General features: G+C 43.4%; 1 protein-coding gene across 13 annotated transcripts in view; it reads right to left on the reverse strand.

Annotated features, from left to right (window-relative positions):
- Nucleotides 1–13,833, reverse strand: part of ADGRL3 (adhesion G protein-coupled receptor L3) — a 1,088,292-nt gene that overhangs the window by 370,227 nt on the left and 704,232 nt on the right. For all 13 annotated transcript variants that reach the window (XM_073686326.1, XM_073686314.1, XM_073686318.1 and 10 more), the window contains one exon: nucleotides 10,664–10,884. In XM_073686326.1, coding sequence (XP_073542427.1) covers nucleotides 10,664–10,884 — 221 coding nt within the window. The remainder of the gene's footprint in view (nucleotides 1–10,663; nucleotides 10,885–13,833) is intronic.

Genomic DNA, 13,833 nt, shown 5'->3' on the forward strand with positions numbered 1-13,833 from the left:
GAGAAGGACTTTTATGGTGATGACTGTCTGAAAGCCATACCTTGAAATGAGACTGCCATTGGGCTTCTCAGGAGAGCCCAGGAGATGCTTGCCTGCTCAAACCGCGGGCTTCATAAAATAGCCTCAAACAGCCAAGAACTGATGGAAGTATTCCCTTCTTCTCAGGACTTATGAAATGGTCTGAGAGACTTAGACTTGGGGTCAGATCCTGTACCGACGCTGCGCAGCCTCGGATGTCTCTGGACTTTAAAGTCAAATGCCTTCACCTTTCAAGTCAGCCAGGAAGAGAAACTCTTCACACCATCAATAGCCAAGACCATACGCCCCCGTGCCTTCCACAGAGATACGAAGTAAAAAACTCTACGTATTCTCAGATGCTTCTGGCAAAGCAATTGCTGCTGTTGCCTACATTAAGACTGTTGACTCTGAAAGTCAGAGTCACATCGGATTCGTCATAGGGAAAGTCAAACTTGCACCGCTCCCAGAGCACACTATACCAAGGTTAGAGCATTGTGCTGCAGTATTAGCTGTCGAGTTAGCAAAATTCATTACATCTGAAATAGATATTGACCTTGAAAAGACAGAGTTCTATATAAACAGTAAAGTAGTCCTAGGTTATATCCACAACAAAACTAGGTGGTTCTATGTCTATGTTAACAACAGGGTGCTTCGAATTAGAAGCAGTGGCACTATGTATCTACTGACCAGAATCCTGCAGATCTTGCTACTAGAGCAGTTGATGCAAATCGGCTAGAAAGCACAACATGACTCTCAGGACAAAAACTGTTACATAGTGAAGAACAATTCCCGGATACCTATGAACTAGTAGAAGGTGACTCAGATGCTGAAATCTGCCCTCAGGTGTCTACACTTCTTACAACAATCTCTGATATCCAACTGGGATCCCACAGATTTGCCAAGTTCTCAAGTTGAAAGTCCCTTTCCCGAGCTATCACCTGCTTGTTCCACATAGCTCGCTTGTTTAGAGATACCAGGACTCGTGACATAGACAGATGTAAAGGCTAGCATCATTATAAATTTACCTACGCTACCTCGGACTTGGATTCTTCTAGAAACCACATTATTCTTACTGTTCAAAAAGAAGCCTACTTCAGAAAAATCCAATGCCTTATGAACAAAACCTCACTACCAGTAAACAGCGTGTTGAGAAGACTAGTGATGAGCGAACCCATGTATGTTCGCCGGGACCCGGCCTTGACTCAAACTTGCCCCCTGACACTGAACCCTATATAAGTCAATGGGGACCAGAACTTCAGTGCTGTAAAATGGTCGAAGTGCAAGGGGGCTGCAAAAGGAAGAAAAATGGGAGCAAGAGCAGGACAATTGCCCTGCAAACAAATGTGGATAGGGAAATGACTTAAATGGGTTCTGTCAGCGTAGCAATCATTGTAAAATAGGAAGTAAATTAATAACAATACAATTTTAATAGTACTCTCACAGAGACTGAGGCCTGCTACCGCCAGTCCAGTTAAAAATTTCACCCACAGAGCATGGGGCACAGTACCCCCACAGTTCCAAAATGTCAGCTCCAGTAGCGTACATTACAAATGCCTCCGATGACAAGCTGGTGGTATAATCGTGGATCAAGCTAGTGGTCCGTCGCGAGTCTTGATATCCGCAATATAGTTAAAAATTTCACCCACATAGAAGGTTTTCACGTTTCCATGAGAAAGTTGATTAAAAATTTCACACCCAGACAATGGCGTACAGTATCACCAGAGGCAAGGTTGCAGAGTACACACAGCGGCTTTTGCCACAGTACTCCTACAGGCGGGGTTGCATAGTATGCATGGGTGCTATTCCGGGGAGGCAGCCTGATAAACGGGTACCACATCCAAGAAAGGTATCAGTCAAGCAAATTAACCACTTCTCAACTAGGTCAGCAGTTGATGCAGCGAGCCATTCATAACAATTTAGAGGCTCTGTAATTGGAATGAGTAGTTAAATACTTTAATGAGCATTAGACTCCTCTTCATCCTCCCAAACAGTTGGGCACCTGGCCACTGGTGGGACTGTAAACCCTCCGAGCCATGTGTGGACGACAGGCCTGATAATGGTGTGAATTGGCACTGCTCCTCCTGCTCCTCTTTCTCCTGTGCCACCACCTCAGTCATCATTGCCTAAATTGTTTTTTCCAGCTGGCATATAAGTGGTACAGTAACGCTGATGATAGCATCATCAGCGCTGGCCATATTTGTAGAGTATTCAAAGCAGCGCAACACATATCACACATGGAGGCCCACTCATTGGTGGTGAAGAGTTGTTGTTCCGCAGAGCGACTCAGCCGTGCATGCTGCAGCTGAAACTCCACTATTGCCTGCTGCTGCCTGCACAGTCTTTCCACCATGTGCAAGGTGGAGTTTCACCTTGTTGATACGTTGCATATGAGGTGGTGAGCGGGAAGGCAGAAGTGAAGCTGCAGCACAGACAGGCAAGCAGCAGCTGGGTGAGAACGCTGAAAGTGCGCACACACTTTCAGCAGCAGCTGTGTGGGTAGCTTTTCAGGAAGCTCTGCACCACCAAGTTCAGCACATACGCCAGGCAAGGGATGTGTGTCAAACCATCTAGGCTCAGAGTTACTACGAGATTTCACCTGTTATCGCACACCACCAGGCTGGACTTGAGATTCACCGACACCAACCGCTCATCTGTTTGCTGTTGTATCCCACTGCATAGCTTCTGTGTGGTGTGGAATCTGTCCCCCAAACAGGGGAGATTAAGAATAACCTGCTGTTGTTTCCCCCTGGCTGTGCTGAAGTTGGTAGTGCAGGCCTTACTGTGACAGAATGAGGAGGCAGTGGAGGAAGCAGAGTAGGAGGAGGAGGCATCCTGGACAGAGAAACGTCCAGCAATCCTCAGTGGTGGTAGGATATCAGCCTCTGTCTCAGCTGCCACTACATTTACCCAGTAGGCAGTTATGGACATGTAATGTCCCTGGCTGTGCTTACTGGTCCACGTATCGGTGGTTATGTGGACTTTGCCACTGATGACAATGTGCAGTGCACACCTTATTTGGTCCCCGACAAGTCTATGCAGGGCAGGGATGGCCAGCGTAGAAAAATAATGGTGGCTGGGAACAACATACTGCGGGACAGCCAACACCATCAGTTTTCTAAAACTACCCGTCTTTACCAGCCGGAATGGTAGCATTTCAAAGGTCAGTAATTTGGAAATGCTGTCATTCAGATACATGGTTCATGGGTGGCTAGGGGGGTATCTCCTCATTCTCTCGAGTGGACCACCTCTATGGGACGGTGTGGAGATGCTCGGTGACACTGGTGGTGGTGGTGCTGTCACATCCTATCTTTGCAGGGAGGCAGGTGGCTCTGTTGATCATGAGCGGGAGGAAGAGGCCGAGACCGCAGCAGAAGAGGGTGCAGGAGGATGCTCAGATCTGTCATGCTTTTTAAGGTGTGTAATCCTCTGCACCTCATGCTTGGAATTCAGGTGCTTCGTCACACAGGTGGTGCTCAGGTTCGGACCATTTATGCCTTGTTTCAGGGTCTGACGGTACAGTGAGCAAACCATGTGTTGTTTGTAGGCAGCGCTTTCCCTGAAGAAATGCCACGCCAGGGAGCTCTTTGAAGCTGTTCTGGGTTTGCTGATTTCAGCGGTGCGGTGGGCAGTAGCAGCTGACTTACTAGCTAGGGGTCACCTGCTGTGCTTTTGCACCCTGCTCCCTCTTTTGCTGTGCTGCTGGGGCAGCGTGGCCAACTCCTCTTCCTCCAAACTGCGCATGTCACTAGGATGGCCTCCACTCCATGTGGGGTCTAGGACCGTCATCCCCTGCATCATTTTCCACCGACTCCTCAACCGTGCCCTCCTTGCCGGTCTGCACACTGCAGAAAGACGCTACAGTTGGCAACTGAGTTTCGTCATCATCTGACATGTGCTGCGGTGGTCCACTAACCGTGTGCACTAGCCCTCACACATCCTCATCCTCCAACTCAACAAGTCATTGGGTATCAGTGCACTCAGTCTCTTCCACTTCTGGGGCAGAGACAGGTGGATGCGCTACGGAACCCTAGCCAGCTGCGTAATCAAAAAGCAGAAGAGACTCCTGCATGACTTGGGGCTCAGACTGCTTGGCTGGATTTAACCGCCAAGCGTCTACAATTGAGAGGCCTGCTTAACAAACAATCCGCAAAACAATATCTAAACTGGAGAAATCGTATGTTTGTTCATGGCGATAAAGCTTCTAAACTTATGATGTCACTAATTAAAACCAGACAAGCTAAAACCTATATCCATTCTTTAAAAACTCCCACTGGCCAATCTTCATCTTTCAAAACAATTTCCACAGAATTCTTGAAGTATTACTCTAACCTCTATAATCTTCACCCTGATGAATCTATCGCACAAAAAGAAAAGAAATGTCTAGAAATACAGTCATTCCTAAATAAACTTAAATTACCTAAATTATCATTGGAACAACAAATAGCTCTCTCCAAACCTTTTACCTTGGACGAGGTCCGATCCACTCTGACTAGCAACCCTAAGGGGAAAGCCACGGGCCCTGATGGCCTTCCTTCAGTATACTATAAGACTTTTTCAAAGACATTAGAACCATTTTTTCTCAAAATGTGTAATGAGGTTCTTCGGGGTAATTCCTTTCCCCCCCAAACTCTGGAAGCCCATATTTCTCTTATCCATAAGGAAGGCAAAGACCCAGAATATTGTAGCAATTACAGACCTATCTCCTTATTAAATGTGAATCTTAAAACTTATGCGAGTATGTTGGCTAAACGAATTGCTGACTTTCTACCAAACTTGGTCTCCCCAGACCAAACGGGCTTCATCAGAGGGAGGGAGGGGAAGGAAAATGCCTGGCGAGTCTTGCACTTGATCCAATATTCTACTATTCATAAACTCCCTTTGGTGCTACTTGGCACGGACGCAGAGAAAGCGTTTGACAGAGTGGACTGGACCTTTCTACAAGAAACCCTAAATTGCTTTAATTTCCCCCCCTCAGTGACGGCAGCTATCCTACAGATGTACTCCCACCCTTACGCCAAGATTAAACTCAACAACACTCTTACCCAATCATTCAATATTTACAATGGTACTAGACAGGGTTGCCCACTTTCACCTCTACTTTTCATAATGGTAATGGAACCTCTGATTAAGTCTATTAATGATTGCAAAGACATAAAGGGCGTTCATATACAAGGAATCCATCACAAAACTATGGCCTTTGCTGACGACCTTCTTATTACAATGTCGCAACCTTGCAAAGGCATTCCGGCCATTATGCAAATCTTAGAGCGTTATGGCTCCCTGTCTAACTTTAAAATAAATATAACTAAATACGAAGCATTGGGAATAAATATTCCTCTAAGTACACTAGCCCACCTCAAATCCCAATTTCCCTTTAATTGGCCAGATAAATATATAAAGTATTTGGGCATTAAAATAAGCTCGTCTAATAAAAACTATAAAAAACTTCTCACTACAATCCCTGATCAGATTAAAAAATGGAAAGCCCCTTTTCTTTCCTGGATGGGTAGAAAAAACCTAATTAAAAGTATTTTACTACGTAAAATCCTCTACCTTTTCCAAATGTTACCCATTGCCCTTCCAAAATCATTCCCCAACAAAATCAACTCTATATTCTTTAACTATATCTGGAACAAACATCGATCGAGACTAAACTCTCACACTCTCTCACTTCCAAAAAGGCTTGGGGGCATGGGAGCTCCCAATATATATAACTACTATATAGCTGCCACACTATCTAGAACTATTGATTGGGTACGGAAACCAAGGGAGAAACCTTGGCTCTCCTTAGAAGAAAACATGTCCCCTATCCAATTGCGTTCAATTATTTTTTCCCCTTTCATACTTACCAGTAAAATTTCATTCTCTAACCCTCTCACCAAAGCTTCAGTCAAAAATTGGAAACTCGTTGTGTCCCACCTTGCGCCAGCCCCATCTCCACTAACTCGAGTGTCCGACATAATAGCTTCAGACCTGGATTACGATTCTTCACCCTCTGCATCACCCTTAATAGATCAATTATATAACGAAGGCTCCTTTATATCCTTTCAAGATCTAAAGGCATTACCCACATTGTCAAATTACACCTTTATTCATTACGAATCCCTTAAGAAAACAATACGACAACTCGTTGCTGGTGGAGACTCCACAAGACCGCTTACTATATTTGAATCCATGTGCTCACAAATAAAGACCCCAAAAAAGCTGCTTTCCTCACTCTATAATATTTTAAACACGAGGGATGTTTCTCTGAAAAGAGCCTTTCTACTGAGCTGGGAAAAGGAACAGGATTCTTCCTTTACTGACTCTCAAGTTAAACAGATCTATAAACTTTCCCATGGCCCCTCACAATGCGTTAGGGTTCAGGAAAATAATTACAAAATACTTACTCAATGGTACATATCCCCTATTCAGATGCACAGATGGTTTCCCACCTCCTCAGACTTATGCTGGCGTTGTGGTACTAGACAGGGTTCGTACCTTCATATTTGGTGGTCATGCCAGGCCATCCAAACTTTCTGGACGGTAGTTTCCCAAACTATTTATGAAGTCCTCCACTTACTTACTGCCTTGACACCAGAACATATTTTCCTGAATCTCCCTTTAGATCCAAGCAGGAAAACCGATTCAAAGTTGGCCTTTTTCATTCTATTAGCTGGTAAACTTCTTATTCCTACATTCTGGCGCTCAACTAATGTCCCTAACAAAAAACAACTTATTCTTAAAGTTGATCAACTATTCCTCATTGAAGAAGTGGCTGCTCTGGCACAAGGAAACCTCCCTATATTCACTCAAATATGGGCACCTTGGGAAAAGTTTAGGAATTCTGTCAATTTTATCTCCTTAATCTCCTAGTTTTTCCATTACGATATTTGACCACTAATTTGCTACAGGACCTACCCCCTCCCCCCAACCCATCTGACTCCTTCTCCTCATCCCTGGTTCATTTCTCAAAAAATCATTAATCTTGAATCAACTCCCTTCCTTCCACTCAACAAAGTTCCCTCCCATTTTCTAGCCTTTCATATTACATTTTTGATTACATGTCTATTATTGTATGTATAATTCCTTTGTTCTCTCAGATCTTGCTTCCCTATGGGATTACTCTGTATTTGTTATCTATGTCCTTGATTCAATTTAAATAAAACATTTAAAACAGACTGCTTGGCTGATTTGCAAGGGTGTGAGGTATAAGCTGAATGACCATGGTCCTCTGGTGCCAACTTGACACTTTCTGCAGTGGACCGTGTGGAAGATAATATGAAGGAACTGGAGACACTCTCAGCCATCCAATCTAACACTGGCTCAACATGTTCTGGCCTCATCATTCGTGTAGCCCTATGAAATGACGCAGAACGTACTGTCACTTGTGTGCACCAGAGAAAGGTGTTTCATTTGGGCACGTAGCAGGCACAGGAAGACCACATCCTCTCCCTGCAGCAGCTACACCACCACCAGCATCACCACCAGCAGCAGCTACACAAGCACCACCACGGCCACGTGCACATCCCCTATTTGATGCTCTCTTCATTTTTGGAAGTGTTTTTTTGGCACACTACTCGCAGAGATGGCTGCAAAGTAGATTTCTTTTTTAGGCCCACTACTCGTATAGACATAGTGGTAGAGTAAAATAATTTTTTGGGCCCACAAATGGAAAAGACATGGCTGCAGAGTAGAATTATTTTTTAGACACACTAATCACAAAGAGACGGCTGCAGAGTAGAATTATTTTTTTTAACCAAAAATGGCAAATACACGGCTGCAGAGTAGAATTATTTTTTTGGCACACTACTCATATAGACACAGAGATAGAGTAAAACTATTTTTTGGGCCCACAAATGGCAAAGACATGGCTGCAGAGAATAATTATTTTGTAGATACACTTATTGCAAAGAGATGGCTGCAGGGTAAAATTATTTTTTTGGGGCCAAAAATGGCAAAGAAATGGCTGCAGAGTGGAATTATTTTTAGACACACTACTCGCAAAAAAATGGCTGCAGAGTAGAATTATTTTTTTGGACCAAAAATGACAAATACATGGCTACAGAGTGGAATTATTTTTTGGCACACTATTCGTATAGACAGAGAGGTAGAGTAAAATTATTTTTTGGACCCAAAAATGACAAAGACACGGCTGCAGTGTAGAATTATTTTTTAAACACACTATTCGCAAAAAAACAGCTGCAGAGTAGAATTATTTTTGGGGGCCAAAAATTGCAAAAAAATGGCTGTAGAGTAGAATTATTTTTTTGGACCAAAAATGGCAAAGACATGGCTGTAGAGTAGAATTATTTTTAGACACACTTCTCGCAAAAAAACAGCTGCAGAGAAGAATTATTTTTTAGACACAGTACTTGCAAAAAATGGTTGCAGAGTAAAATTGTTTTTTTTGCAGAGTATACATAGAGGCTTAAAGGCACAGCATTCCCACAGGCGGAGGTGCAGAGTACACTCAGAGGCTTAAAAACATAGTACTCCCACAGGTGGACTTGCAGAGTACACACAGTGGCTTTTTTGTCACAGTACTCCCACTGAGACACGTCTAGAGTACACGAAAAGGCTTTTTGGCAGAGTGTCTGTCCCTCATTCCAGCTGCGTTCTGTCTCTACACCAATCAGATCATCCGGGATTTATACAGGCCAAGTCACATGGTGTGCCAGGCCAATCACAGCCATGCCAATACTTGGCATGGCTGTGATAGCTCAGGAAGAGCCCACAGCCTAAAAGCTAGTTGACTGGCTGCGCTGCAACCTTTCAACATGCTTTATTAGGCATTCGAACCCAAACAGTAAACCGCACATCAGGAGTGGAACAATCAGAGGAAAAGTATAATAGAAACACGTCACCACTTCTGTATTTATCACCCACTCCTGATTTTGGCTTACAAATACTGATGTAAAATACTGACCAAATACTGAATGTGAGAATGTGGCCTAATTCTCACTATCTACATTATTCTGTATATACCATATTTTTTCGGACTATAAGATGTAGTTTTTTCCTCCGAAATTTTGGAGGAAAGTGGGGGGTGCGTCTTATAGTCCGATATATATATACTGATATACTGTGGCTGTGGGTGGTGGAGGGTGTGTGGGGGGGAGCTGTGGCAGCGGAGGAGCGGGGCACAGGAGGCAGTAGCCCGCTGCTGCATCCTATACTGTGCCCGCTGCTAAAGAAAATTAATATTCACTGCTCCCCACGCCCATGGGCGTGGGGAGCAGGGAATATTCATTTTCCTTAATAGTACGCACACTGTACTTGCAGCAGGGCTTCTGGTATGTATGGCAGCCTTCATCCCTCATCCTGGTATGTATGGCCCCCCTTATCCTGGTAGGTATGGCACCTTTCATCCCTCATCCTGGTATGTATAGCCCCCCTCATCCCTCTTCCTGGTATGCTTGGCCCGCCTCCTTCCTGGTATGCTTGGCACCCCCTCATCCCCATCACGCTGCACACAAAAAAATAAACAATTATACTCACCTCCTCTCTGCACCACCGCTGCGTCCTGCTCTGCTGCCAACAGGGATCTCACTGTGTGAGCCGCGCATGGCATAACTGCCATGTGCCCTCACACTGTGAAATGGTCTACCGGAATAGTCACTGCTCCCCACGCTGGGACTGTGTGCATGGGGAGCAGTGACCATTCACTCTCCTTAATAGCGCGCACACTGTACCCGCAGTGATGAAGGATGTCATACATACCAGGATGGGGATGAGGGGGGCCATACATACCAGGATGAAGGGTGCAATACATACCAGGAAGAGGGATGAGGGGTGACATACATACCAGGAGGAGGGATGAGGGGGGCCATACATACCAGGATGAGGGATGAAGGGGGCCATACATACCAGGAAGAGTGATGAGGGGGGCCATACATACCAGGATGAGGGATGAAGGGGGCCATGCATATCAGGATGGGGATGAGGGCCACGTATAACAGGAAGAAGGGGGCCATATATACCAGGATGGGGGATATTAACAGAATTGGGGGACATTACCCCTATAACAGTGTCAGCAGCAGACCCTCTCCCCCTGAACAGGGCATCATGACCACATTTTTTTCTTAAATTTTTTTTTCTATTTTCATCCTCTAAAACCTAGGTGTGTCTTATGGTATGGTGCATTTTAAAGTCCGAAAAATATGGTATACACTGTACAGTACTGCTTCTACTGTCCTGTATGCAGGGTGTATTATAAATGATTCTTATCTTTTTGAAGCTGTCATGTTTTCAATGATGTAGAACACACCTGTTATTTACTATGTCTAAAAGATAAAGATTATGAAAAGTGAACGTTGCTAGGTGGACATTTTTGATTACTATATAAATGTAAGGTCAAGCTCTTGTGCAAAAGAAATAAAATGTAAAACTATCTACTAAATTAAACACTGAAGACTGGTATATTGGTGGACTACAAATAAAACTTTAGTGACAAGTGCCAAGCAGCTGCTGCCAAGGCAAATTAAATCATGGGATGCATCAAAAGAGGCATAGATGCTCATGACAAGAACATAGTTTTGCATCTATACAAGTCACTAGAGCAGCTGTGCTGTCTTACAGAGACAGTTGATAAATTAAACTCTAATTTTAATTAAAAAACATTAACATATACTCTAAGAAAAAAATGTTTTTACATCTTACTTACACTTTATCTGTTCCGTAACTTTTATAATCTACTGCTGCAGACACGGACACAATAAGAGCAGGCATCCCATAGCCCACTAGATAGAAATATTTCCTTTTAGAATTTTCACTTTCAAAGACCTCAACCAGCATGATGTATAACTGAACTCCCTCAAGGAACATCCACGTAAATGCAGCCAAGAAGAAAAAATGGAGAAGTGCAGCAAACACAGCACAGGCAATCTAGAGAGAAAGGATGTAAAGATAAAAATCAGTAATCAAACATTTACAGAGTAAGTAATGTTGTACAATAAAAGTGTACATAGAACCAGACAACACAGAGGAAGATTTATAAAAGATTGGTGCCAGAGTACTACTTTTACTTTTCAAAGGGCTTGAGAGAAATGAGAACAGGAATTCAAATGGTTTCTACTGGCGTTTTCCCTGCAATAATGTTTTATGAATATCGACTTTGTGTTTAGCTTTTGGCAGGGCCGGTTTTATACAAAGTGGAGCCCTGGGCAAAAGTTTAAAGTGGGGCCCCAAATGCTCACATATTGCACCATCAAACAGAAATATTTTGGCTGTATTTACATGCTCTGAGTTGAGGGCGCTAAACAAGCACTATCGACAATATTGAAGTCATTCAACGCTTGTTTCCTGGCCTCTTTACACCGGCTGAGGAAGAATGATGGGAACAGAATAGTGATGAGCGAGCGTGCTCGTTTAACCCTTTCACCGAGCATGCTCGGGTGCTTACAGAGTAGCTTCGGCTTGCTCGTAAATTATGTTCTTGTCCCTGTGTCTGCATGATTTACAGCCGAGCATGCTCGGGATTTTTGCTCCGGCATAAGCAATCCAAATGCTCGATGAATAAGCAGCATTTTGCTCGTTTAGTATAATACACCCCATAGTCCTCCACACAGTATAATGCACCCCATAGTCCTCTATATAGTATAATGTGCCCCATAGACCTTCATATAATATAATGTGCTCCATAGCCCTCCATATAGTATAATACACTCCCCATAGCCCTCCATATAATATAATGCACACCCCATAGCCTTCAATATTGTATAATGCACTCAGCATAGTCCTCCATATTGTATAATACACTCACCATAGTCCTCCATATTGTATAATACACTCCCCATAGTCCTCCATATTGTATAATACACTCCCCATAGTCCCCCATATAGTATAATTCACTCCCCATAGTCCTCCATATAGTAAAATGCACAGCACCATATCCTTCCTATAGTATAATGCACTCCCCATAGTCCTCCATATTGTATAATGCAGTTCCGAAAGTCCTCCATATTGTATAATGCACCCCCATAGTCCTCCATATAGTACAATGCACTCCCCATAGTATAATGAACCCCATAGTCCTCGATACAGTATAATGTAGGTCCCATATAGTAAAATAGTATAATGCATTCCCATAGTCCTTAAAAGAGGCTAATGCAGCCCCCATATAGTATAATGCAGTCCCATATAGTACATATAGTATAATGCACCTCTTAGACCTCGATAGAGTATAATGCAGCCCCACTCAGAGTATGATGCAGCCCCTCACACAGTATAATGCAGCCACCCCATAGAGTATAATGCAGCCACCCCATAAAATATAATGCAGCCACCCCATAAAATATAATGCAGCCACCCCATAGAGTACAATGTAGCCCCCATAGAGTATAATGCATCCACCCCATAGAGTATAATGCAGCTCCCATAGAGTATAATGCAGTCCCCCGTAGAGTATAATGCAGCCCCCCGTAGAGTATAATGCAATCACCTTATAGAGTATAATGTAGCCCTCATAGAGTATAATGCAGCCCCCTTATAGAGTATAATGCTGCCATCCCATAGAGTATAATGCAGCCACCCCATAGAGTATAATACAGCCTTGCCATAGAGTATAATGCAGGCACCCCATAGAGTATAATGCAACCACCCCATAGAGTATAATGCAGCCCCCATAGAGTAGGATGCAGCCACCACATAGAGTAAAATGTAACCCCCATAGAGTATAATGCAGCCCCCATAGAGTATAATGCAGCCCCACCGTAGCATATACTGCAGCCCCCCCATAGCATAGAGTATAATGCAGCCCCCTCATAAAGTATAATGCAGCCCCCCTCAGAGTATAATGCATCCCCCACAGTACTGCCGTATTATGGCCACCATGTACTCATTGAGTGGGGGCCATAGGCAGATGCCTAGTCTGCCTGCCCCAACGCTGCCCTGGCTTTTGGCTGTGTATAACACTGCAGAAACCAATGGCTCTGATATTGATGACCTTTATTTTTCATTTTCCAACACTTAAGGTAACTTACAGTGGCCACTATCAAGGTCCTCCACATCGTAACATGACTACCACATAATGAAGGTAAACACAAGAAGTTTCATCATCTGCCTAACACTTACAGTATTATTCAGGAATTTTAGACACATTTTGTACCCATATACCCATATCTTGACTCTTTGCTCTAGCCAAATATGTTGTATGTTCTATGTTTTTCATCATATTTCATTTTTTGATGATACTCTTACCACATATACAGTGGTGGCCAAAAGTATTGGCATCCCTGCAATTCTGTCAGATAATACTCAGTTTCTTCCTGAAATTGATTGCAATCACAAATTCTTTGGTATTATTATCTTCATTTAATTTGTCTTCAATGAAAAAAACACAAAAAGAATTGTCCTAAAGCCAAATTGGATATAATTACACACCAAACCTAAAAAGGGGGTGGACAAAAGTATTGGCACTGTTTGAAAAATCATGTGATGCTTCTCTAATTCATGTAGTTAACAGCACCTGTAACTTACCTGTGGCACTTAACAGGTGTTGGCAATAACTAAATCACACTTGCAGCCAGTTAACATGGATTAAAGTTGATTCAACCTCTGTCCTGTGTCCTTGTGTGTACCACATTGAGCATGGAGAAAAGAAAGAAGACCAAAGAACTGTCTGAGGACTTGAGAAACCAAATTGTGAGGAAGCATGAGCAATCTCAAGGCTACAAGTCCATCTCCAGAGACCTGAATGTTCCTGTGTCTTCCGTGCGCAGTGTCATCAAGAAGTTTAAAGCCCATGGCACTGTGGCTAACCTCCATAGATGTGGACGGAAAAGAAAAATTGACGAGAGATTTCAACGCAAGATTGTGCGGATGGTGGATAAAGAA

The sequence above is a fragment of the Phyllobates terribilis genome, unplaced genomic scaffold (assembly GCF_046119375.1).
Source record: "Phyllobates terribilis strain yellow unplaced genomic scaffold, ASM4611937v1 Scaffold_1__5_contigs__length_1240528914, whole genome shotgun sequence".
Lineage (NCBI taxonomy): Eukaryota > Metazoa > Chordata > Amphibia > Anura > Dendrobatidae > Phyllobates > Phyllobates terribilis.